Consider the following 23,861-nt stretch of genomic DNA (forward strand, 5'->3'; position numbering starts at 1 on the left):
TAATGTACTTACAACAGTGTAACACCACTAACTTGCTATAGCCTATAAATAAAGTCTTACTTACTTACTACTCTGTTTTAATGAAGCCATTTGAATGGTGTTACACCGTTTTAAGTGCATTATGTAGCTATTGGGAGATTTTCATCCAGTACCTACACAGTAATTTTGTGTACTTACAATACTTTTCTACAGGTTAATACACTGGAATAAGGCCATTGAAAAGTGTTACCAATTAATGTTATAATACTTTTGTTTTAACATGCATGGAGTATCAGAAAGATGGGATTTACTGCATCATCACATTTCAGATCGTGCCAGATGAGAAACAATCAGGGAAAAGACAATTTGATTTTCAAATACTTTCCTGTCATTATTCCTCATTGCACTTATATTTGATTTTATTATCTACTGATTTTATTTTTGCCATTTCTCTTTTTCAGTTTTATGTGAAGCACTTTGTAACTAGTGCTATACAATTTCTATACAAATAAACTTTATTATATATTATTATTATTGTGACTGAGAGCTCACACTCCTTTTCTTGTCCTATACGTGGAAAAAAATGCTCCCAAAGGAGGTTAAAACTGTTCCTGGTCTTTAAGGCCAGTGGATTTAAGTTAGTACCTTGTATTGCTGCTTCCACTACAACTCTAAACTCTAACTCTAAAATACAATTACCTGTACCAACTAAGCAGTCTTCCATCTCATAAATACAACGTCTAGTGTCTCTTCAACAAAGGGACTGCTGATAACTGCTGGCTTAACAAAACAATTATTTTGGACAACAATACAAACTACATTAAAATGACGAAAATGACGGTTCAAACTCCCTCCAATGGCATCCCTGACTGAAAGGAGTGCTGTTTGCCTGCCAGGCTTGGTGGCTAAATGAAAGCTGATCCAAACTTTTAAATGAGAGGTGTTGGGCTAATATTTAGGGCTTGGATTCCAGCACCAGGAAATACCTGAGAGGAACACCTTCAGGAATCAAATTTAGCACTCCGCAGGAATGGTCGGAAAACTTCAACCGGCCTCACTCGGCTTTCCGTAACCTTTCTTCATGCTGTTGGATCCCGTACGTTCAGGTGCAGCGATTAAGGCCTCCTAACGTGTTAATGATGGTGGAATATTTCATTCTTAGTTTGTCAGTTTTATCCTCCATTAGCAGGCAGGAATGTCCTCTCCTCTTCTCCGCTCTCAGGTGATTGGTTAAAGGTCTTGGCTATTTACACATTACAGACAGCACATCCATTTAGGAAACACAGGAGAGATAACATTTGAGACATAATAGGGGTAAATTAATAAAAATCTGTATATTCAGCTCTGTGCAATATTTCACCTTTTCATAAACAAAGACTTAAGCTTCCCAACACGTGTTAAGCTTTCAAAACAGGATCAGCAGTTTGGGGTTCCTTCAGCAGCTGCACGCTTGGTTTCATGGTAAAGTGAAAATCTGTGAAACCATTATTTATTTTAAGTATATGCTGAATATTACAAGCATATGTTTTTATGCTCCGTTACCGACTCCGACTATACTTAACACCGACCGTGTAAAACTCAGAAAACTTAAAAAACCAACACAGAAAGAGCTAAATTGAAGAGAAACAATAAAACCATTAAGTCCTAATTTGCAGTGCTTTCACTACTTAAACAAAACAATGTTGCAAAAATAGAAATTACTATGTTAACCACAAACTAGTTTATACAAGGAACAAAGTATAAAAACAATGTTCAGTACATTTGCATTTGTGGGACAAACATCTTTATGTTGACAGGTAGAGGAATCAGAGCAAAACATTTAAGCACCAGTAAACAAATGGATATAACTCTAATACAACACACATAACTATGTAGACTGACTTGTTGCTCAGATGGTATGGAACTGTACTTTCCACATGGAGTTTTTTACAAATTTGTCAGCAAGAAGATGCGTTTTATAGAGACAAACAGCAAATTCTATGTTTATGTTTTTCCTGTCAGTGGCCAAAACTATGCTGCTGTTCTACCAGAGGTTTACAAAAAACAAAAATAATAGTTACCTTATGAGTACTTAGTATAAAAACCAAAAGCATAAAAATAGTGAGGAGGAAAACGCCTCCATTACATTCACAGAATGAATATTCAATATTTAAGTTCACAATGACAGCGAGATGCTTCACATTGATTTCTATGTACAAGCGTGTGGATTTACAGATACAAAACATCTGAATGTGTAACAGCTTTGCGTGTAAAGGTGAAACAGTGTCGACCAGCACTGAGGCGAAAGCCATTCTGTGAGTGAGTGATAGTTAATTTCAATTCACCCCCTCTCTCTCTCCCTCTCTCTCTCCCTCTCGAAATACAACTCGGCTACACATTAGGCCTTTGATTGGCCCAAAATACTCTGGTTCACTAGGCATTACTGAATAAACGAAGGAATGATGAAGTCTGATCCAAACCATATGGGTGTAGTAGAAGGTATTCAGAGGGATTCCTCCATAAATCCTTAGGTTTAGGCCCTACCAACACAGGAAAGTGTATAATACTATCCAGAGCTTTCAGTCAATGAAGCCCAACTAGCTCGATGTGCTAACTAGCTGCAGACTGAGCGGGGAAGCTTCCCGACTTGGAAAACAAGACTCGCACTCGCAATAAAAGCAGGTATCCATTTTGGTACGGGAGTGCGCTAGAAATCAATGCTTGGGCAAACCGGTCCACTGCTGTCAAGAGTTTTCAGCGTTTGGCTCTCTTGGATGGGGGCTCCTCTGATTTCTGTCCCCCCCGGGTTCGCACCGCAGGGGGGCTGGCCTCTCGTTTACGACCCCCCTTCGCCGCCGCTGCCTGGCCCCTCGTTCCGCTGCAGGAGGGAAACAAGGAGCAAGTGTCAGGCGGTTTGTCTAAGTGTCATATTTAGGTCCAGCAAAAATGTGCCTTAGCTACATTCAAGAGTTATTATGAAAACGACCAGTATTTCGGTATTACATATAAATGCACAAATACTAGAGCTTGGCGTAGCCGCGTACCCCAGGAAGGGGGGGGGGGGTATATCTGGAATACCGATTTCAGGGTGTCTGCAGGTTTCAGAAACCCAAAAGACCTTCTTAATGCTACGTGGAACAGAATTTAAGACTAATTTAAAAACCAAAATAAAGAAACAAAGCTGTCAAAACCGGCCTGTTTCTGTTTGAAAACAGCTAAACTGAGTTCTGAAACTATAATGGGCAGGATAAGGAAAAGGACAAAAGGACATGAAGTCCACATATATTTAGTTAAGTAGATATAATGAAAAAAAAACACATTAATTTATGGGTGGACATGCAGTGCAAAGAAACCTGTCATTGCATTGTGGAAAAAAATAAGATGTCTAATAACTGTATTTAAGCCATTTGAATAGTTTTTAAGGCCTTAAATATAGATAATTTACTCTTTAAGACAGACTTTAAGCACCTGCAGATACCCTGGATTTGTATTGAAATTAGAAATTTTTCAAGCATTCTCAAATGCTGTGCACAATCTTATTTCCAGTTAAAATGCTCTCAGCTACATAAATCAGACTGATTATATTTTTGCATCACCGCATTTTTCAAATTCCACTTTATCTTCAAGATAAAGAAAAACACAATTATGATATCATCAAATTGGATTGCTTGAGATGGCTGAAAGACAGTAATGTTCCTGTACCCATATTAAACATCATCATTTATTTAAATAATTCCAGATGTTTAATATAATATCAACATTTCTTTCAACCAGTTTAGGTGATGTAATCCAATAATGTCATAGTGATTTTTGTGTTTTTTTACCTTGAGAGGGAACTCAACTCAAAACATCTCAAAGAAACTTCGGGAAAACGTTAGGAAAATGTCTCCTTTCACAGAGCAGCAACCTGAAAGTGGGTTTTGGTAGAACTCCCCTTTAAGCCTGTTTCTGCTGCACCTCAGTGAGGCGAACTCACCGTGCGCCAGCTGCGGTCTCCTCTTTACCGTTCTGTCGACTTGCCCGGGTGGATGGTTTACTTGGCTTGTTTCTAGGAGCAACAAAAACAAATATGAAACAACAGTTGTTACTTTAGTACTAAATCTCCGCCTTCTTAAATTAATAGGATGTGACAGTGATGATGCTTTCTGGGTGCTTCAGAGTGCCTACATTCAGGAGTAAAACCAGGGACTCATTTATCCCCCCTGCATTTAGACTGCTTCATTTACACAGATGATGATGTAGTGTCTCATGCCTGTATAACAACTTTGTATTTTGCACGGATGAGCGACTTTCTATTGTACAATATCCAACTACTGGCTCCTTGTCTGGTCTTATCAGCTGATGTTTGTCTGCATGGTGTATGTCCTGGAAATTTGTTATTTGATTTATCATGTGTTTATGTTATGAGGTTTTAATTGGTTTTACTGCGTTTTAATTACGTGTTTTTATTGCGTGGTTTTACTATAAACCCTGTCTGCAAACCAAATTTCCCTTAAGGGATAATAAAGTTTGAATTAAGTGGGCAGACTTGTGAGCAGAACTAGTGTTGCTTGTACCATTAAAGTTATATTATTATTATTATTTTTAATTTGGGTCCATGTCCTGTAAAATTACCTTTCAGCCTCCAGACGAGATGCCGACCGTGTCGTAGTTCTGGTCTTGGTTTCCTCTTCTTCCTTCTCATCATCATCCTCTTCCTCATCATTCTGCTCACTTTCTTTCTCCTCTGCCTTTTTCTCCTTTTTATCTGTTGGAAAGACAAAAATTGGCCATGGAAACACAGAAACTGATGAAGGAATGTTCAGCAACATCACTGTGTGGTGCCTGAACCACAGGCCACACACCTGAAATACTTGGTTTCACAGTTGGCATGGCTTCCTATTTACCTCCCGTTTCCCTGTTGATCAACCTGTTATTTGTATAATGGGTTTTGATATTGTTTATTATCCAAAGTGCATTCATTTATGTCTCTACAACACTCATCGGAGCTATATTATTTCAGATGTGGATTACGGAAAACCCACTTTTTTTAAAAGCATTTAGATAACATAAGAAATATTAGTTAGCAAAGCACATTACCAACAGTTTCATCACTCAGGCTCATTATCTGTAAAACTCAGAAGGCAGAAATAAAGCAACGCTACTCTCATTCACCACTATGTTAACCGCTCAGTTTCCATGTAAGCTCAAGCACCCAGCAGTGATGCAACTTCCCATCTTTAAAAGAATCATTGAAAGACACAAGGCAGTCACAGAGATGCATAGTAACCTCACCAGAAAAGGTACAACAGAGCAATACAAAGCTAAAAATATGAATTTCACCCTGGATCAAGAATCGATACAAGGCTGTTCCTCTGCACTTATTTTTGCATGAACTTTGCAACACAACAAGATAAGCTTTTGGCAGCAGCTAAACGGAGACTTTATACCCTCCCAGTGTGAGCAGGACCTACCTGAGTCCTCAGCTGCTGCCTTGGAGGGCCGGCCCCTCCGAGCGGCTTTCTTTGGAGCCGTCCCTTGGTCGTCTTGGGGTTGCTCCTCCTCACCCTAGGAAAGATGACAAAAACCACGGCCACTCAGCAACTATTACAGTGTTACATTTACTGTGCTACATGAAATAGCAGTGAGTAAAAGAAAGCACAAATCATTTGAAAGTGTGCAGGTGAGGTTGAAATCCAACAGGGTTTACTAGTCCTCATCTAGACAATAACGACATTATACAAAATGAATGGATGCACAATATTTACAGCTTACAGATAGATGTATTTTTACAATAAGGAATGCATTTTCTGTATTTTATTGCCAACATACATCATCTGGTTTGTTCTCACTGGAGCACTCCTCTTTTATCTCCTCTTGACCCTCTGTCTGGCTCTCTGGGGGAGAACAAGCTGGAAAAGATAAAGGCAAGATAAAGATAAATGGTAAAGATAAAGGTAAATTCATTCTCAGCCAGACTCACAAAACCTTGTGATTGTATGTGTGCTTTTACAAAATTCTGTTTTGTCTCTGCTGTAATAAGTAGCTGGGCTCTATGTCTTTAAGCCATGTGGTATTTGAATTTTATATAAATGATCATTTAATTTCGTGGATTTTAATAAAATGTTTAAAGTGTGTGTGTGTGTGTGTGTTTCCTCACCACTGTCTTTGATAGGCTGCTTCTCATTTTGTTCCTGTTGATCGTTGTCCTTCTCCTCCTTCTTCTCCTCCTCCTTCTCCTCCTCCACAGCCTGTGTCTCCTATTAAATAATATAATTTTGAACACACAGGCTTAAACTTATCAAGACTCCGACAAGTAACAATGTGGATGCTTGTATCTGTATCTTTCACAGAGGGGATGATGAGAGGGGGAATGCAGGCTGAAAAGGAGCGAGAGTAGACCAAGATGTAGTCAACATTTTGATCCATGAACAGAATAAATAAATCTCACCTCCACAGATTCCTCCATTTCCTCAGACCGCTTCCTTTTCAGTGAGGGTTTACCTACAACGGACATTTGATTGGACAAAATTGAGGCAGAATTTGTGACATCATCCCTTTCATACACATGGGCCAGATAACTCGTTAGCAATGCTGCCAGCTTCCCTTTATATCTACTACCATTGCAAAGTTGCTCATTCATACTATTTTACTGTTAAACAGAAAAATATGTAAATGGACAATACATCAAAACAAGGTACGAAATGAACAAATTAACTGTTCAGATTTGGTTCACTGAAGATCTAACAATACGTGGTTTGGATGGGGATCTATGAGTGCGGCTCTACCAGCCACTTAGCCCCACCTCTCCATGCTTACTGAATTAAAACCTGACTTACATGTATCAGTGGTTTCTTTGGAGTCGGAGCTTGCTGCACCCTCAGTGTCCTCTGGGTGGGGCGACGGCGACTTGGCCTGGCTTCCTTGCTGACCGCTTTTCTTCAACCCACTATCCTCTTCATTTCTCTACAGGTTGGTATTTTGGAAAATTACAAAAAGGTACAATGAAATGTGCTCAATGCTAATGTACTCCACAAAATATTATTTATGACTATTAGATGGTTTTAATCATGATGCTCAGGGACTACAATTCAAAATTTGACAGCTAGCACACTGTTCTTGTAATAATAAACCTGATGATGTAAAGTACCTAACATGTATGTAAACGGTGCTCTTGTCTGAACATACCTCCTCTCTCTCCGCTGGTTTCTCTAATGAGGATTTCTCAGCTTTCTCTTCATCCTTATTCTCGTCTTTCTTCAGATTACCTAAGGTTAGGACAACATAATAGCAATATCACTGATAAAAAAGCTCAAAACAGGAAAACAGACAGATTATTCTGTACTTGGCATGACCAAATATTTGATAGCAATTGATTACTCTTACTAGCATTATTGGGCAAGGGCACAATATAATGCATAATACAACTGAATACAACTGAATTCATTAGACTTTGTTTTTCATCATGATAAAATCATCATGATCAAAGAACTGATTATTCTGAAACGTTCTTACAGGGTTCCTCAACATTTTCCATTTCAAAGTTCCATACTTTTTCAGATCTTACTTTGACTGGATTTGAAGAGTTTGTCTGGTGTGCAATATGATATATGACAGATAGTGGTAGGATATTATGACTGTCAACTAAGATGAACACTATTCTTGATTACCACAAGAAACTATTTGCGACAAGTGGCAGATGTTCAACAACTACATAGTATGTGTTTTAGGAAAGTAAGGATTTCCTTACTTTTCCAGAATTTTTGTGCATTTCACAAACTTTTCCAGACTTCCCAGACCTTCACAGGAACTCTGTCCCTAATTTAGAGGGAGCAGCTTACCGGCAGCGGCTTCTTTGGCTCCTGAACGTCTCCCCCTGCGGGTCGGAGTCTCCTCCGCCTTCTCAGGCTCTTTAGCTTGGTCCTCCTCCACCTCAGCGCTGGTTTTGGATGATCGTCCCCTGCGTGGCGTTTTGGCCTCCTGGACGTCCTCCTGATCCGGTTCCTGGAGAAGACAAAAGTGCATGAGCAAAAAATGTGGAGTCGAAATACGTAGACAATGTTGTCGTTGGATAAAAAAAACGTGTATCTGCAAAAAGGTTTTTCAGAAAGGATCGTTATTTTCTCATTGATGTTTATGTATTTTTTAAATTAAATACTATTATTTTTAACAGGTTTCAAGAGCCAAAGAGTGGCCATTTATGTAATGAGTGAAAAATCACTCAATACATAAATGGCCACATAAACAATTCAAAATAAGAAAACGAAAAACACCAATTGCAGTTATTTGGTGACAGCAGCAATATGAAAAAAGGTTTTATTCACCTCAGTAGATGGTTGCTCTTGGTTGTCCTTTTCATCCTTCTCTTCACCTGATCCATTTAAAAAGAAAAAAGAAAAAGCATTTCATATAAATTATCATTTCACAGAATTGTTGTACCCATCTTTCACACTTGAGATACTTGGAAATGAAAGGAATGAGAAACGCTTTCCTCTCAGTCAAAAAACTACCATCAAGGTGCTTGGAGCAAAGAAGTTAACCTCAGTGGAGCTGTTCAGTTGAATTCAGTTCATGCCAAAACTATATCATCTATTTATTCTTTTTTTTTTAAAGTTTCCTGATGTACATTGCACAATAACACAACCAATTATATCATTTAAAATGCTATTTTGTGACTAAAAGTGTTTAATCAACTGATAAATAATGTTTTATTTTAATGACCATAATCATTTTGTGAGTGTAGGTGTCACAAATTTGGACAAATGAAACTCTTAGCTACAATACCAGAGTCCTTGGTTTCTGACTTCTCAACTTTCTGACTGGACAGCTTTCGTTTGCGTGTTACTCTTCCCTCTGTTTTCTCCTCCTGAAAAACACCAGCGGTATCAACAAAGGAGGAAATTTGTCAACGTTGAATTTGTTGCACATTTATGAGTTTAATTTAGTGCCCATTAGAGAGTGGCATCTGTAACAGTTACCTTTTCTGACGGGTCTGATCCCTTCTCATCCTCCTGGCTGTCTGAACTGGAGACGTTACCTGAAAAATACAAAACATCAGCAATAACTGAACAGTTCTATTTGAAAAGGAGTACATGTCTATTTTGGAGAAAAAAAATGACAACATGAAGTTCAATGTTCAGTATATAAAATAAATACTATCCAGTCTAGAGACTCAAGTCGCCAACTATCCTTTAAAAAGTACAATAATATATATTGCTATCAATCATTTCATAAGAGTAGGTGTTTTTTCCAAATAGTAGTCTTATTTTGGAACAAAAATAAATTCTTAACACCAGATACAGTACACATCAACAAATGGATTCAAATGTTTTCATTCCAAAAAACTATATATCCATTTTAGACAAAAAAATGTTCTGATGATTATTTGCTCAATTAAAAATAATAAAATTACACACACAAAAATACATTCTCTGAAATGCTATTATTTTGGGAGTAAAGCTTTAGATTATATAAAATATTAAGTTTCACTTTCACGCCAGTAATCATTTTGTACAAGTAGGTTTTCAAATGGTGGATATCTCATTTTGGACTGAAATACTTCAAATATGGATCAAAGAGAATTTAAGACTGACAGAAACATGCATAGTAGCAGTAACAGTCATTTGAGGAAAGCCAATACATGTGGGTGGCAAAAAACAAAACAAAGTCACATGACTCACTGATTTGTTTAACTAGTTTGGCTTGTTGCCCATGTTCAGTTCCTCCGACCTCCTCAGTCTTGTCAGGGACATCAGACTCCATCTGAAAATAATTGAAGGGATAAACACATCAACAGAGGAATAGGACGCATACATAGACAGGTAGGAGACAGACAGATCAGATGAATATAAATAAATGAATGAAAAAATATAAGGTGCAACTATAATATGTAATTAATATGTTAACAAATTGTATATTAGTGAGCATGTCTAAAAAATAAGCACTTACGTTTTGTGTATCACTCTTTTCTTGTGCAACATTCTCCTCCTCCTTCTGTGTCACACTCAACTCACCTAATGGTGAAAATAATTAGGGTAAAAAATGCTGTCTGGTTGTTTATTTAAACCTGTTGATCAAGTCATTTGAATATCATCCACATTGTAAAAGCTTTCTGTTGTCCAAAAAGAGACCGTGACGGCCAGAATTGCTTTGCAGAGTTCTTTGTTTACTAATATTGCCACTTACTAATATTATCAATGTCCATCTTGGTCTGGTTGTCCTCAGCTTCTACCTCCTCTACCTATTGTTCAAAGCAAATCACTTTGAATTTCAGTCTGGCATGCATGAAAATACATGAAAATAAATATAACTGTTAAAGTACTTATAACTGATAAAGTAAACAAATTGTTTTGGTAACTCACCTTGGTGCTCCTCTCCGTATCTGCAACATCTGACTGTGTTTCATCTAAATTAATGATAAGACGATACGTTAATTGTCAGCCAAAGAGAGCCTGTTGGTTCTTTCCTGCTAGAACATTTTTAATGCCTCACCTTGTTTACTGGATATTTCTGAGACTTGTTCAGTGGAAAGTGTATCAGACACAGTAGCCACTGTGCTTTCTTCTGTGTTTCCTTTGACCTCCTCTGATTCAGACACAACAACATCTGCAGCTGAAATATTGTAGAAGGTAAAATAACAGCTAATTAAATGAGCACAGAAAATGTATCACCAAAGGACTTGGCATGGGAAACCACAAGAAAGAAAAGTCTTGAAGATCACAAGACAAGATACAAACTTTGAATTTGGGCTAGGGCCTTTTGCTGAGATAAAAGACAAACAAGTTTACCTTCTTTGTCAACTGGTGGTGCCAACTTGTTAACAGGCTGTGTTTCAGGAGCAATCTCTGCACCAGTGTCTTCTTCTTCAGTTAAAGGAGCTTGACAATCATTTGAGGTAGTGTCACCATCCTACATAGAAGACAAAACAATGATTTGGCACAATGGAGCAACATCTTAAACCCTAACCCGGTTTTGTCAAGAGACGTGGTGATTTCCTAAGTGTTTAAAATACATTTTAAGATACACTGGGAATGATGGCTAGCACATGATGAAAACCAAGGCAAGAAAGACATCCTTTAACAGGACAAAAGCACTTTAATCTTAAAAAACATAACATGTGACATTCACTTTTACCTGTGGAGCAAGTGAAACTGTTGTTTGTACCGCTGAAGCATCCGTTTCTTTCTCTGAATTGTCCGACACATCTGTGAAAGAAGACAGATTTTGCTTTTAACTTACGGAAACATTCTGACATACTTAGCTGGGTATTGAGAATTAAACAAACATTTTTCCATCAAAATGTTTCATTTACCTGCACCGTTTGGTTTTTCATCAACAATCTCAGCAATTTGTTGAGATACAACTGTTGGCAGGTCAGCAGCTGTGAGCTCAACATCTGCGACTGTTCGCACATTCCTGGAAAGATGCTGCCCTCCCTCTTCGGCTGTAGTTGTTTCCATTGGCTGTGGGGCGGGCAGGTTCACCTCTGGACCGTCCCTGGCACCTGGTGTAATTAAACTGGCGGAAACTGTACTATCAGGATCCATGGAAAGCAGAGTCAGAGCCGCCTCTTTCATCTTCATGTCGGCATCCTGAAGAGTCATCTCAGGGGCCGCAACCTCTCGACTGCTCTCCTGAGGAAGTCTCGCATCCGCTGATGTACAAATGTCCATAAGAGTCAGAAGAGCGTCCGCCTCAGTCGGTAAGGAGCGCGGTTCCAGCTCACTAAGCCGCAACTCGGTCTCACCTTCGTCCGGTTCGGGGGTGATGTCACTCAGTGCGTCGTAAGTATCATCGGAGAAAGAGGTGGTGACGGTGGTGGCGACGGGATCGGAGTCTGTGCTCGTGTCTTGGAGGAGAACTTGTTTCTTAGGCAGCTCTTCTGCTTCAAGACTCTGTGAGGAAACTGAAGACTTTTCAGACTTGTCACATTTGTCTTCTCTGAACGCTTTCTTCTCTTCTTGGCTCTCGTCTTTCTTTTCGGGGATTTTATCCTTCTTTTCCAACTTTTTCTTTGCAATCTTACTCTCAGATTTCTCGTGGGAAGGTTCCTCTGGGACCTTACGGTGCTCCTTTGCGTTTCCCTCTTTTTTCTTCTCCTTCGTTGTCTCATGTTTGCCGACAGGTGCACCTCCTTTACTTTTGACTTCCGAACTCTGAGCTTTCTTATCCGTCTTTGATGATGATGGAGTCTTTGCTTCCTCTCGGGATTTTGATCTGGGTTTTTCCACGACTTTTCCTTTTTCTGTTGGCTTGGACCTTCTTGGATCTTTGTCAATTTCAGAAGTGGGCTTGTTCGATTTCTGACTGTCTTGATCAGCTTTAGCCTTCTCCCTCTCACTGTCTTTATTATCTGTTTTAGATTTGGGCTTCTCCCCTTGCCGGTCCTCAGTGTGGCTCTTTGACCTCTTCAGGACTTCCTTGGGGTGTTTATCCTTCTTCTTGCCGCTGTCTGGCCCGGGCTCCATGTCAGACCGGTCCTCCGAGGAGCCAGTAGAATCTGGGCGGAGCAGCTGCTTAGAGTCGCTTTTAGCTAAAGTTTTCTCTCCTTTGGTCTTTTCCTTTTCTTTGACCTTATCTTTGTCCTTTTCCCTCATTTTGTCCTTTTCTTTCTCTTTATCCTTCTCTGCTTTGGCAGCCTCCACAGAAGGAGCTTTTCCCTTCTTGGTGCCGTCTTTAGGACCCCCCTCGTCAGCTGCACCTTCCGACATAGATGCCCTTCCTTCCCTTGTGGTTCCTGGCATTTTCTTGTCACTTTTGACTTTAGCCTTTTTCTCACCTTTATCTTCAGAGGACACTTTGACAGTGGCACCTTCCTTCTGCTGAGACTCATCGGCTTCAGTTTTTTTCTCCTGTTTCTGTTTGAGCTTGGCACGTTCGTCCGACAGGCTGCGTTCTTTCTCTTTGCGTTCCTTAAAATGAAATTCCTTGCGGGATGGCCGATCAAATTTTCCAAATGAACGTTGCTTGAGTGACTCTTGGGAGCCCTGTTCCAACTCCAAGATGAAGGAGTGTGTCCGGCTTTTGTCAGACAGCTTTTTCGGGTCACTGGAATCCTCCGAGACGCTACCGCTCCTCCTTCTGTGTCTCTCATCGGATGATACTGATTCTGATACTTTTCTGATCAACTTTTGTTGTGGGGTCTTTGAGGTTGCAGATTTCACTTCCTAATTTTGAGACAACAAAAGACAAAACTTATTTTTTATGACTCATCAAATGACAAACTAGTCAACCGTGGTAAAATCTATTTTATTCAATCACAGTGACTTTCACTTACGGCCTTCTTGGAGCCTTCTCCTCCTGCATCTCCTTTCCTCTTGCTTGAAACGTCTCCCTCTTTCCTGAAGGGTGAAAAGTTTGCATGTAATTTAACAGAGTGTATTGCATAAATAGCTAAACATTACCTTGTGTTCAGAAGCAGCCTCATGAATCTGGTCTGAGCTTTTGAAGACGCACCTTGAGTCTAGCTTCCTCTTCCTGTTGAGAGCCATTTTTTTCTCTAGAACTTTCCTTTCCTTGCGAGCCTCCTTGGCCCTGGGGCCCTCCAGGCCGGGGGAGTCTCCCCTCTGCTGTCTTCTCTGATCTATGTAAGGAATTAAGCACAGCAATTAACTACTGAGTACTGATACTCGGCCTACATGTCATGTAGTGTGTACCCAGCCTTACACAGTATGCAGTGGAGAGTGACAGGAAAGATGGGAGGGAGAGATGGGATGACAAGCAACAAAGGTCATGAGCCAAATTCAAACCCACAATTCTGCAAGCACAATGACACATGCTTATCACCACTGAGTCAGTCACAGAAGTACCTTGTTCTTCAGCTTGTGTTGCTTTCTGTTTGCGTTTCTCTTCCATACGCTCCCTGTTCTGCTGTCTCTTGAGCAGTCTTTCCTCTTTGTCTTTGGCCTAAGAGAACAGAGAATTTTTAATCAGACATAAAACACAAAACTATAAAAATGTGTCTCTTTAAGTAACAGATTTTAGACTCAGGATGCAACGTGATGCCAACATCTGTCTGTTCACCTGCAAAAACTATTTTTTATCTTAGAGGTATCCAGAAACAAAGACTCTTTTCTATCTGCCTCAACACAACAGTCTGCTAAGCACATGCATTGCATTAAGCCACAGGCAAATGTAGTCTAGTATTCATGGCAATATATGTGTGCATGTGTGTTGGGTACGGCCTGGAAAGTGAGTTTTGAAAGCTGAAAATCTCAGCACCTGGTACAGTAATCGTTGAGTCATTGGTATTGATCAACAACACTATCTAACCCCAGCAAATATATTATGGTCATTTTGTGTTATGGGACGGTAAAAACCTTACTTATAGCACCGTTAGCACAAAAAACACCCAGAAAATATTGAATGAAACCATATCTGATTACTGTCAATCCAATTCAGGTTGAATCTATACTGGTTCATCATTGACTCTTTTACCAAATAAAATCTTTGATTCAGTTACATATTGAAAGCAAACATCCAGTAGATACTCCAGTAGATATGTTGTCCAGTAAGTATGAACAAGCCTGTATAACTCACCGCAGATCTCCGACGCTCTTCTACAGTGATCTCATCATCCGAGTCGCTGTAATAACGGGAGTAGAGGAAGGGCTTGTGGACGTAGGCCTTCCGGCGAGGCTTGTGCTCCTTGTCCTCTTCTCCTGTGTCTGCACTGGCTTGCATTTTTTCTGCTCTCTCACCTTCAGTTTGTGCAAAGATAGAGAGAAAAACACATTTAAAATAACTAATGTGTGTTCTACGACTGTAAGTGCTCTAAATTCAAGTTCTATAGTAGTAACACGTTAACATTTGATGATATACTATTCAAAATGTACTTCTTTTGTTAAATATCTGGAGTATGGTATAGTTTCTGTGTGGAGGGTGGCTTAAGGATTCATGCAGGAAAAAAAAAAAAAAAGCCACTAATATAGACGGACCATCTGATAAAAGCTCGCCATCATCGGACGAATCAGACGGCGGCTGCTCATCATCGCTTTCCTCCTCAAATGACGACAGATCGCTGGTGTGGACGGAGCTCACTGTAATGTCACTCAGGCCGTCCAAGTCCGAGTCCTCCAAAGAATATTCTGCGGGGAAAAGACATACGTTTTAATTATTTGTATAGCACTTTTTTTTTTTAAAAAGTACTGTAAAATGAACAGGAACAATACATATTAATAGTCAGCAATGTGCTTATCAAACTAACACTTAATGCCGTCACATGTATTCTGTTTCTGTTGAGTTTGTAGTAAACCAAGATAAACTAATAAGATTATGATGGACCTTAGAGACCTGAGCATACTTGCTAGCTAGAGTATACCAATATTTGTAATATACTGAAAAATGTATACAATAGATCCTACACTTTATCTTGTTTAGTGTCAGGTTTTGTGGTCTGGATGAGGTCAGTTTCAGTTGGTAATATTCTGAATTTTCTGCTCTGAAACTGAAAACCGATACAGACGGTGCAGCAGCAGCAGCTCACCTTCCTTCAGCCTCTCTCTGGTTTTCTGCTTGATTTGATTCGGGGATTTCAGCAGATCATCATCCTGCTTCTCCTCTGAGGGTCTTCCAGCTGTTTTGCTGCCAGCCTTGTCTTTCCCCTCTTCTATCTGTTCCTGAGTTCCCATCTCTTCCTCCTCGGTCTTTACCTCGTCCGCGATTCCCTCTTTTGCCAAATCCATTTGTTCCTGAGTGTCCTCCGTCTTGACCTCCAGTGCTTGAACCTCTGATGCAAGCTTTGCCTCCTCTGCCTCTTCCAGTGTCTTCCCATCATGGTGGTTTTCTCCTTCCTCGACCAGACTCATGTCCTGCTCGCCCTCCTCCACCAGCTGCATGGCCTCCTCTGAAGTTTGGCCTTTCCGTCCTCTCTCCCCACTGGAGCTGGCTCTGGAGCTCGCCTCCTGGTTGAGAGAGGTGATAGTGTCCAGGATGGACATGGCATCACTGGCTGTGGTGGTAGCTGGGGCAGACGACGAGGCTGCGAACACATAAACATAAACATAAATATGTTATAATAAGTGTTAACTGTGTGTGTGAGACAGACACTCCGTTGGTCGCCTGAGGGAGAAATTCATCTTTTTGCTTACACCTCCTCCATAGGGAAGTCAAAGCGCAAGGTCAGCTTAGTGCTGGGCGATAATTCAATATTATAGCTTATCATCTTTCGGTGGGATCATATTGTCATGATATGGTTATTTTGAGATATCAGGATACACAATTCTGCTGCCTAAATTGATAACAAGCAAATTTTATTTAACAAATTAGGTACGAAACATTTTATGGAATATGATTATTGTGATATTAATTTCAACCATATAGCCCAGCCCTAGGTCAGCTATAGGACAGCTCCCCTGGAAGGTATTTGGCTTCTTGCTCAAGGATAATTCAGCAGGGCAGATGCTTGCTGTCATGGAGGCTTGAATTTTTCTCCTTCAGGGGTCAAAAGATCATCACAAAAAAAACAAAAAAAAACAACTAGCAGTTATAACACACACGGTAATCATGGCTGACATAGGAATCAAATGTTGTGCACCTTGCTCAAGAACGTCGCTTTCTAGTTTCATCTCTGTTGAAGGCAGAGGGACAGGAGGTTCCTCCACACAGCTGCCAGGTGACAGAAACTGGCGGACCACCCGCTCCACCTGTGGCCTGAAGATGTGATTGATTTTGGGATCCACCACCTGGGCCACAATCCTGTCAACTCCCTGCTCCAGCATCCCAGACCTAAGAAGAACAGTTTCCTTTTAGTTTGGGTACTTGCACACAAACAAACAATAGATAAAAGACATAAAAGACAGTTAGAAATTAGAGATGGGAGGATATATTGAAATTCAATATATCGCAATACAAAAATGTGATAATACTATATTATGGTGCAGAAAAATGAATCGCGATATTACCTACAGTTTATTCTGCTGTGGTAATCACAAATGAGATGACTTACCCATCACAAGTTCACAAGTTCTACATCAAAATTATATTATTTGTACTTTGTAATGACATTTTTATATTGTTGTTTACATTCCATGCCATTGCTGAAAGGATTTATGACTCAAAAATAAACATAGTTCTGCACAGACATACTTTGTTGTCATTGAACTTTAATTTACTACATTGTATCATGGTTGTACTGTTGTAGAAGCGCAGAAGAAGGAGATAGATATTCTCAATTCAGCATTTAACTGTCACTTACTGTAGCACCAGTTGTCTGATGTTGTTTCTCAGCTGGTTCTTGTTCAGATGAGGACTCCATGTGTGGTTAGAGAGGTGATTAGAAACGAAGTTGTCCACTCTTTGTTTCAGGTTCAAGTAAGCTGGCTGTAAGGGATTTTGAACGTTTAATCTACATTAACATACACACAAGTAATTACACCAGAGGCACAGCTGTTAAAATTAAGGAAATATGTCAAGTCTCCTCATTGGCGTAGGTAGAGCCACCACAGTTGTTTTCTAGCCATGGTGAAATAATGACCAGTTTTACTTGAACAATATTTCTATGTACTGTATGTTTCTAAGCATGGTGGGCTCTAGCTTTGGTAGCCAAGAAGAGGGCTTGCAATGCGGAGACACCTGATTTCAATCCTGTCCAAACACGGCTTTTAATTTTACTTCGTCACTTACCCATACATCATAAAATACAGTAGCTAACACTGGTTACAAGCAAGAAATGTAAACAAGTCGAGGTAAATAGATGTTGTCTGAAATAGCCAACCCTTACCTTTGTATCTACGTCTGCCAGGCAGTCCCTCCTGAACTGGTCGAAAAGTCCCTGCGTTTTCAAATGGTTGACGATCATAGAGACCAGCTGCGGGTCTCCGGGCGGTAAACCAGCCATGTGTAGATATAGTTAGGCCTAGTTTTAAGCAATCAAAAATGATAATGCGAACAAATCATCAGTAAAATACCCGGCTTGGATCCACCAGCCTTTCTATTATGGTTTCCAAAGTTCGAAGCAGGATTTAACCCGGAAGGAAACAAGCGGTCGTTGTCATCAAAGAACACCTTTTTTTTTTTTTTTTTAAATCAAGATAGTTCACATCCAGCCTACGGAAACCATTGTCCGCTAGACCGGAACAGCATGGGACGAGAATTCATCTAGCTAACGCGTCCATATGATTGTATAGAAATGTATTATTGGGTTGCAAATAACACAATACAATACAATTACTTAAGTTTGTAATCATATTAAATAGCCCGCCGTGTAGAATCGCTAGCTACGCGTGCGCAAAACAGGATCGCCAAAGCAAAATTGTTTTCTTCGCTTATGTCGTGTCTCTTAGCGCTATTTGTAACTTGTTGAAACGGCTGAAACCTAGAGCATTACCCTCTCGCAGAAAAAAAGATTGAACCTCCTAGCCTAACTGCCCTAACCAGTTTAAAGCGAAGACGGATATAGGCAGAATGTAATCCTCTCGCTTCCTGTTGATACTCTCTGTTGATGTGTAGTTGATCATTTGGCGACCTCTAGCGTTGTCTTCCCAAGACGTTTCTCAAAGTCATTCAAAAGCCAACTACACGGTGAATCAATGAGTAAAGTTCGTGTTTTGGGTGGGGACAACTAAGACACTGATAGCCTGAATATTGCTAGTGTTTCCCAAGGAATTTATATGACTTACTAACATATTTTTGAAAATGGTCATACATATACATTTACAATTGACTCTCCTTTGGGCTAGTTTACAAAGTTACCGACTCTTGCGTGCTTTTACCTAATCGCAATTATTCGAAGTATGTCGAATTTGCAATACGCTAAGAGCTTCTGTGCAGCACAAATGTCACTGAAATTTAACGTTAGAGAACCAAAACGTGTATCTGGCAGCGGTGGGATTCGAACCCACGCCTCCGAAGAGACTGGAGCCTTAATCCAGCGCCTTAGACCGCTCGGCCACGCTACCACACGTGCATGTCATCGTCAAGTGGCTTTGTGAATACCAACCATTCGAGTAGTCCATTCATATGCCACATTATTTACCTGTAATAGTACCACGCGTCTCTGCAATCTGTGCCGAAGACCATTGAAGCCATTCTGGCAGCTTGTGTTGCCCCAACGCAACTATTAAAACCTTTTATGTTGGTGTTTTGCTTCATTCTGGCAACTACCTGGTTTTCAGCAAACTTTGTAGAGCACATTATTCTATTTAACTTCCACAACAAGCCTTTAGAACATTTGGATATTTATTAGAAATTTAAAAAGTATAAAGTGAGGGGAAAAAAAACCCAACTCCACCCCCTAAAAACTCTAAGCACCTTATCTTGAACTATTTGAGAAGACACTCAGTTTGAGGCAGTCTAGCAGTAGTACTTTGGTGTCAGCACCGTCAGATCAAGAAATCCAAAGCAGAGCCGTCATGTCCATTTTAAAACGTTGCAGACAAGAACTGACCATAAAAACAACTGCAGATCCCACTAGACATAGAAAAAGACCACTAAACATAGATAAAGACAGCAAACTGTACAGTATAAAACAAGTGGGTAGAGTTTCTACCCATCGTTTACAAAATGTGCCAGAATAATGGCAGTGTGAAACCCAGGGCAGTGAAGAGGAGAAACACTGGCCACGAGTCTCTCCTGAGTGACGGGTAAAAGGAGCATCTTCAGGTGGAAAGCAGGCTGGCTAACAGCCTGGGTGGGTTCAGGGCTTCTTGGTAGCGTAGACGGGGGGTAAGACCCGGCGGGAGTTGGCGCGCACCCATGGGTGGTCAATGACACTCTGTAGTGGGAGGCGGTTGAGCGGGCTGTGGCGGAGCAGCTTGGAGATCAGGTCCCGCGGGCCGTCTGTGACGATCTTGGGGAACTGCAAATCCACCTGGTAGAAGCAAAAGGGCATTTGTTCATTTAATTACAACCATGTCTCTGTTGCAGTAGATCCAATTATGATTTTACTGATTAAGATTTCAACTGATTTAAGCATATTTCATGATGGTTTAGTTTTTGATAATTAGTACAAGGACAATAACAATACGACAGTAGGGAGGGATCCACAGGATGCCACAGCAGGCGAGGCACCCTGTGCAGCCCAGAGGAGCTGAACAAAAAGAGAAAAGGGGACAGAGAGGCAGACATGATGCAAATTGAGGTCTAGTTCAGGATACTAGGCACCCAAGTCTCCCCAGGAAATAAAGGCAAGGCAGAGGAAGGTACAGAACTGAATGAATAATGCATGGTACAGCAACAGTACCTGAGAGGGCATTCTTTACTGTGATTTTGGTACGAAGATGCAATAGGTATGAGGGGGAAAAAAACACAACAGCAGAGAGCAAGATAGAGTGAACTAGCCTCGTTTACCACAAGAATTAGCATGTCAACCAGTTCCATCTCTGACAGAAGCACAAAGCTAGCCATGCTTTATGGCAATTAACAACATTTTGGGTCAACATTTTTTTCAGCCAACCAATCCAGTTGGTTGGCTGAAACTGCCCTGTTGCATGTTGTTACTGCATGACAGCCTAATCCAAACCACCATTTGCATAAGCGCAACATTTCTCAAATTGTGTGCACTGGACTCCCAAAGCAAAAATCAGACAGATCCTAACCTTTGTAATTCTTTTGTATGTTTCTGAGTGGCTGGCTGTTTCGAAAGGCGGGTTGCCGACCAAACATTCGTAGCAGAGGACCCCGATGCACCACAGATCCACCTTCTCGTCGTGGGTGTGCCCCTCAATCATCTCTGGGGGCAGGTAGTCCAGTGTCCCGCACATTGTACGACGCCTACAGGGGTTTAAAACGTTTAAAAGTTGAATGTAGACTTATGTGACAGGATATAGCAGGAGAGAGCAGGATCTAACAGATATATTGGTGTGTTGATATTATGGGACGATACCGGACATTAACATTTAACCAGCAAAATTCTACCAAAAAGGAAAAAAAAAACAATCACTTGTAATTAAGAGGGCATTTCCCAATAATATATCATATTGTCATTATTCAGTAAGATGGTTATGACTGTGGTTCCCTCACCTCAGAGACGGTGCATGGACCGACCAGCCAAAGTCGGCAATTTTCAGCTCTCCACGATAGCCGAGGAGTAGATTCTCTGGCTTGATGTCACGATGAATCACTTTCTTCTCATGGCAGTACATCAGCGCATCAGACAACTCCTCCATGTACTGAAAATTTTAAAAGGCTAGAGTTAGATCACATCACCAAATGCTAAAAGTAATCCAAAGTAACCATAATCATATTCATTCACACCAATCAGCCCAACATCCTCGAACGACAACTAAAGCCTTCTGCCTAAACTGCCATTCAAATACAGGATAACGTGAAGACTCGTAACCTACTGTCCCACAATGAACAAAGTAGATTCAACAAATTCAAAACTCTGCCCTTTGAAAGCAACATTGACTCTTACTGTGGCAGTGCGTTGTTCATCGAATCTCCCGTATTTCTGCAGCTCCTTATACATTTCACCCCGAGGGGCGAACTCAAGCACCAGGAAAACCCGCGTGCGGTCATGGAAGTAATTGTAGAAGCGCAGGATGTTGGGGTGTCTGAGGAGAGCAATTACATTTTTTGTCAGCCTGGACTTTATACAATCAGTAGTCATGTTTCTGAAACAAGGCAAGAGGAACGTGACAAGGGTTACAACAGTCAAGTCAACGTGTTTATGACACGAGATCAAAATCCCAATTTGAGTGAGCTGTATGAATCTGTAGTCCACCTGATAAATCATCTGTGTTTAAAAACAGAGGCAAAAACAATCACAGAAAATGTTTTGGGGGACATGTAGCACCATAAAAACCCTGGTTAGCCCTCTTGTGGAAAGCAAACTCAACACACAACTAAACATAATTAAAAACTGACAGAATCACACCAAAGAAAACATGACCATTTTATTGCATATCATTTGCCTGTAAGATATCCATGACAGTCATTGGAGAGGTTAGCATAAAAAAAAAGCACTTACTGCTTCAGTAATACAAAGACACAAGCTGAAATTCAGTTCTGAATCATCAGAATTACTTAATAAATGTAGAATTTGTTTGGGCAACAAATTAGCTCAACATCAACATACAATAGACAACAAGAATCTTTTTCAAGATACTAACCTGAGATGGGCCTGAATCTCGATCTCCCTTCTCAGCTGATGCTCTACACCCTCTTTCTCCATCTGTGACTTGAACAGCACCTTCAGAGCCACAATGGCTTCCACTTTCTTCAGCCTTGCAAGGTAGACATTGCCGAATTTGCCCTTCCCCAGCGGTCGACCAATGTCAAAGTCATTGATAGTGAATTTCCTGATGAAAAGTGAAGGATGGATACAAATATTCTGGTGTTAAATATTTGTAACGTGTAGCAACTTACCACTTAGCAGTTTGAAAGAATGTGATAAACAAACGTGGCTGACTACCAGTCCCCAGAACCACAATGCTTGTCTGAATTTTGTGCCCATTTTTAGATAAGTCCAAAAAAGCAGTGTTAGGAGACTGACTCAAACAGTGTGGAGAGGTGTGCATGGGAATATACTCACTTTGGGGGTGAAGTGGAGGATGAGGCGACACACTCTCTCCCAGGGCCTAAAAATGATGATACAGTCAAAAAAAAGGCACATTTTCCAGTTGTGTATATGTAATGTCTGTTTATGAGGAGAGGCGGAGGTACCTGTGACTGCATTTCTGTCTGTGGTGGCAGGACGTGGGTTCACTTGGACACGCTGTGGGCCTGCAATCGTGCTAAGGGGTGTGAACTGATTTAGGAGAAGACACACACCAAAAAAGCAGTAGTTAGTAACTAGTTGGTAAGCAACTTCAATCGTCTATGTCACTCTTGGCACTACCGGTTTCATAAAGGCGGCTAACACCGTGACTCAGATACAAAGTGACAAATAGTTAAAAGTTACTTTAACTTCTTAATATGATGATGGCATCTTCTTGTCAAATACATACGTTTTCTTGCAAAAGATGAGATGATAGTTAAACACAGTAAGATAAGTTATAAATCTCATTACACTTATTAAAACTTACTGGTCTTTGAAACCCTCTGGGTTCTTGATTTTCCTTATTCTGTAAAGAAAATAAGACACATCTCGCATAAACTTATATTTTAGCGTAACGTTATATTTCTTGTCATAAAACAGACTTGTCATTATTTTCAAGCCGACTGCTGCTAATTTAGAAAATGACAAAAGGTACGCACAGCATGTAGCAGCAGGATGTTGAGCTACTAACAACCTACAGCAACTACCTATAGCTAAATAATGTTATTGCATCTGTGCTGGGTAGTTTGGGTTAGCTAACGTTTGCCATATTTGATACCTGTATATATTGATGTTTCGTTGTAACGTGGGACTGATATTCTTTTTTGACGCATTCACAAGCTAACGCTGCTATGCAAAATTGTGCAAAGCTATCGTTACGTTACGTTAGCACTGCTGATCTAGCGTTAGCTAGCCTAAAGTTAGCTAAAAAGGTGTCAACATTAGCAAGTTACTTGACGCTCACTGAAATCGCGAGAAAGCCTCAGCTGTCGGACATTGTTATTTCGCTTTTAACCAAGTAAAAATGATAAACGTTACCTGCATCATAGTGAAGAAACGTCCAGTATGGCCTTGCTACTGGGATATGCACAGTCGTTCTATTTTGAACTTCCCCGGCCGCCAACGTTTTCAAAAAGCCACTCTTGACGTTCGCGATTGGTCGCTACGCTCCACACAGAAGGTTCCCATTGGTCAGAAAACCTTCGAGAGGAAACGTGTCATTCGTGCATGCTAATGTCAGTCAGACGTCAACCCTCCATGCGAAGCCTGTGAATGGCTGCCAAGGAAATTATGGTATTTTACAACTGGGCTGCATTATGAAAATGCCTTTTTATCAGACGACCCATACCATTTAAGACAAAACTTTGAAACCCATTCTTTGTTTTTTCAGTGAATACAGTTACAGTACTAAACACACAGACCATAGACAAGATTTAGGTTAAGATAA

The 23,861-nt window shown here is 40.5% G+C and overlaps 2 protein-coding genes and 1 non-coding gene across 4 annotated transcripts; all 3 read right to left on the reverse strand.

Moving 5' to 3' along the window:
- Positions 1–1,758: 1,758 nt before the first annotated feature.
- Positions 1,759–17,872, reverse strand: bod1l1 (biorientation of chromosomes in cell division 1-like 1). Of its 2 annotated transcripts, none has more exons than XM_071900296.2 (30): positions 17,657–17,872; positions 17,132–17,256; positions 16,472–16,662; positions 15,422–15,916; positions 14,874–15,023; positions 14,476–14,636; positions 13,746–13,842; positions 13,393–13,519; positions 13,214–13,277; positions 11,249–13,103; positions 11,071–11,141; positions 10,725–10,845; positions 10,429–10,548; positions 10,299–10,342; positions 10,123–10,177; positions 9,886–9,950; positions 9,618–9,699; positions 8,916–8,974; positions 8,722–8,803; positions 8,262–8,308; positions 7,779–7,929; positions 7,126–7,205; positions 6,777–6,903; positions 6,389–6,441; positions 6,098–6,197; positions 5,770–5,849; positions 5,412–5,505; positions 4,573–4,705; positions 3,935–4,006; positions 1,759–2,836 (listed from the first exon to the last, which is right to left on the reverse strand). In XM_071900296.2, exons 1-30 carry the CDS (start codon positions 17,771–17,773, stop codon positions 2,713–2,715), a joined length of 5,142 nt encoding a protein of 1,713 aa, XP_071756397.2. In that variant the 5' UTR covers positions 17,774–17,872; the 3' UTR covers positions 1,759–2,712. The 2 variants fall into 2 exon arrangements, with proteins under 2 accessions (XP_071756397.2, XP_071756398.2); XM_071900297.2 differs by having other exon boundaries at positions 6,098–6,167; positions 6,371–6,441.
- An 879-nt stretch (positions 17,873–18,751) lies between these two features.
- On the reverse strand, positions 18,752–18,833 carry trnal-aag (transfer RNA leucine (anticodon AAG)). The gene has a single exon. It is a non-coding gene; the product is annotated as a tRNA-Leu (tRNA).
- Positions 18,834–19,113: 280 nt separating this feature from the next.
- Positions 19,114–23,525, reverse strand: aurkb (aurora kinase B). The gene is made up of 9 exons (XM_071900316.2): positions 23,453–23,525; positions 22,902–22,940; positions 22,540–22,624; positions 22,409–22,454; positions 21,987–22,175; positions 21,290–21,428; positions 20,896–21,044; positions 20,472–20,646; positions 19,114–19,744 (listed from the first exon to the last, which is right to left on the reverse strand). The coding sequence occupies exons 1-9, from the start codon at positions 23,459–23,461 to the stop codon at positions 19,571–19,573; spliced, it is 1,005 nt and encodes a 334-aa protein (XP_071756417.1). The 5' UTR covers positions 23,462–23,525; the 3' UTR covers positions 19,114–19,570.
- Between the last annotated feature and the right edge of the window lie 336 nt (positions 23,526–23,861).

The sequence above is a fragment of the Centroberyx gerrardi genome, chromosome 16, assembly GCF_048128805.1.
Source record: "Centroberyx gerrardi isolate f3 chromosome 16, fCenGer3.hap1.cur.20231027, whole genome shotgun sequence".
In the NCBI taxonomy this organism is placed as follows: Eukaryota; Metazoa; Chordata; class Actinopteri; order Beryciformes; family Berycidae; genus Centroberyx; species Centroberyx gerrardi.